Genomic DNA, 1,278 nt, shown 5'->3' on the forward strand with positions numbered 1-1,278 from the left:
TCCTGATGACATTTAGATTCAAATCTCTTAGTGGAGCCAACATCCCCTTCTAATCCAACCATGACACCTCGTTCTTTCTCTATCTTATTAAACCTGATTGTTTTCTCTGTTTGAGAAGTATCACAATGCAAAATACAGTGTTGTTATGAGATGCAAAAAATTAGTTTAGGTTGGAGAGATGGCTCAGTGGTTAAGAGCCCTTCCTGCTCTTGCAGAGTACATGGGTCATAGCAACTAAGCTTTTCTGAGCTGATTTGCATATTGAGACATTAGCCACAATGCGGATTGCTCAAATCATCTTTAAAGGCACCTTGCCACCATCTAAGAAGCACCCTCTACTCCAGCTCTCAGAGATGGGGTCAACTACTCTCTTGCTGTGGGTACTGCTGTTCTGGGTTCCAGGTGAGAGGATGCAGTGCCAAGTGCATCCACTGTGGCCATTACTGTGTCCTGATCATTGATATGGCATTTAATTGGTTTTAAGTTTCCTTTTCATTTTATTTTTCTCAGAGTATATCTCATGACTGCTAGTACAGATTCCAGATATATGATGGTTTTACGTGAAGTGCTTGTAGTATATCTGTGACAGCAATGTGTGTTTATCCTTTCAGGTTCCACTGGGGACATTGTGCTGACCCAGTCTCCACCTTCATTGACTGTGTCTCTTGGGGAGAAGGCCACCATCTCCTGCAGGGCCAGCAAAAGTGTCAGTGCAGGTAGTATACATCTTATGAACTGGTATCAACAGAAACCTGGACAGCCCCCCAAACTCCTCATCTATGGAGCATCCAACCTAGAATCTGGGGTCCCTGCCAGGTTCAGTGGCAGTGGGTCTGGGACAGACTTCACACTCAACATCCATCCTGTGGAGGCTGATGATGCTGCAACCTATTATTGTCAGCAGAGTAGGGAGTATCCTCCCACAGTGCTCCAGGGCTAAACAAAAACCTCCTGGGGTTGCTGCTCTCTGAAGCTCAGTCTCTGAGCTGTTTCTCACCAGACATCTCAACCATGTGATTTTAGAAATCTTGTTTGTAGAGAGAGTGAAGCTGTGGAACAGAGGTTTTTAAAAAATAATATATGTGTTTGTCCCAATGTATGCTTTATAATTCATCTCTTTTATTACCTAATAAAGACCTCCCTGATACTATTATCAAGGATTTAGATTCAATAAAACTTTTTTTGTTCAATACACCGAGTAGACAATCATTTTAAACTTACAGGAAACTTTACCCTGTTGTCCAAAATAACCTTAGCTTGAGCTCTGAAGATTGTTAG

General features: G+C 42.3%; 1 gene segment (V, D, J or C); it reads left to right on the forward strand.

Annotated features, from left to right (window-relative positions):
* The first annotated feature begins 353 nt into the window (after positions 1-353).
* Positions 354-940, forward strand: LOC128099689 (Ig kappa chain V-III region PC 7940-like). The segment is given in 2 exon segments: positions 354-402; positions 612-940. Coding segments are annotated over 2 exon segments (378 nt in total).
* The last annotated feature ends 338 nt before the right edge of the window (positions 941-1,278 follow it).

Source organism: Peromyscus californicus, unplaced genomic scaffold (assembly GCF_007827085.1).
Source record: "Peromyscus californicus insignis strain IS unplaced genomic scaffold, ASM782708v3 Scaffold_6__1_contigs__length_162567912, whole genome shotgun sequence".
In the NCBI taxonomy this organism is placed as follows: domain Eukaryota; kingdom Metazoa; phylum Chordata; class Mammalia; order Rodentia; family Cricetidae; genus Peromyscus; species Peromyscus californicus.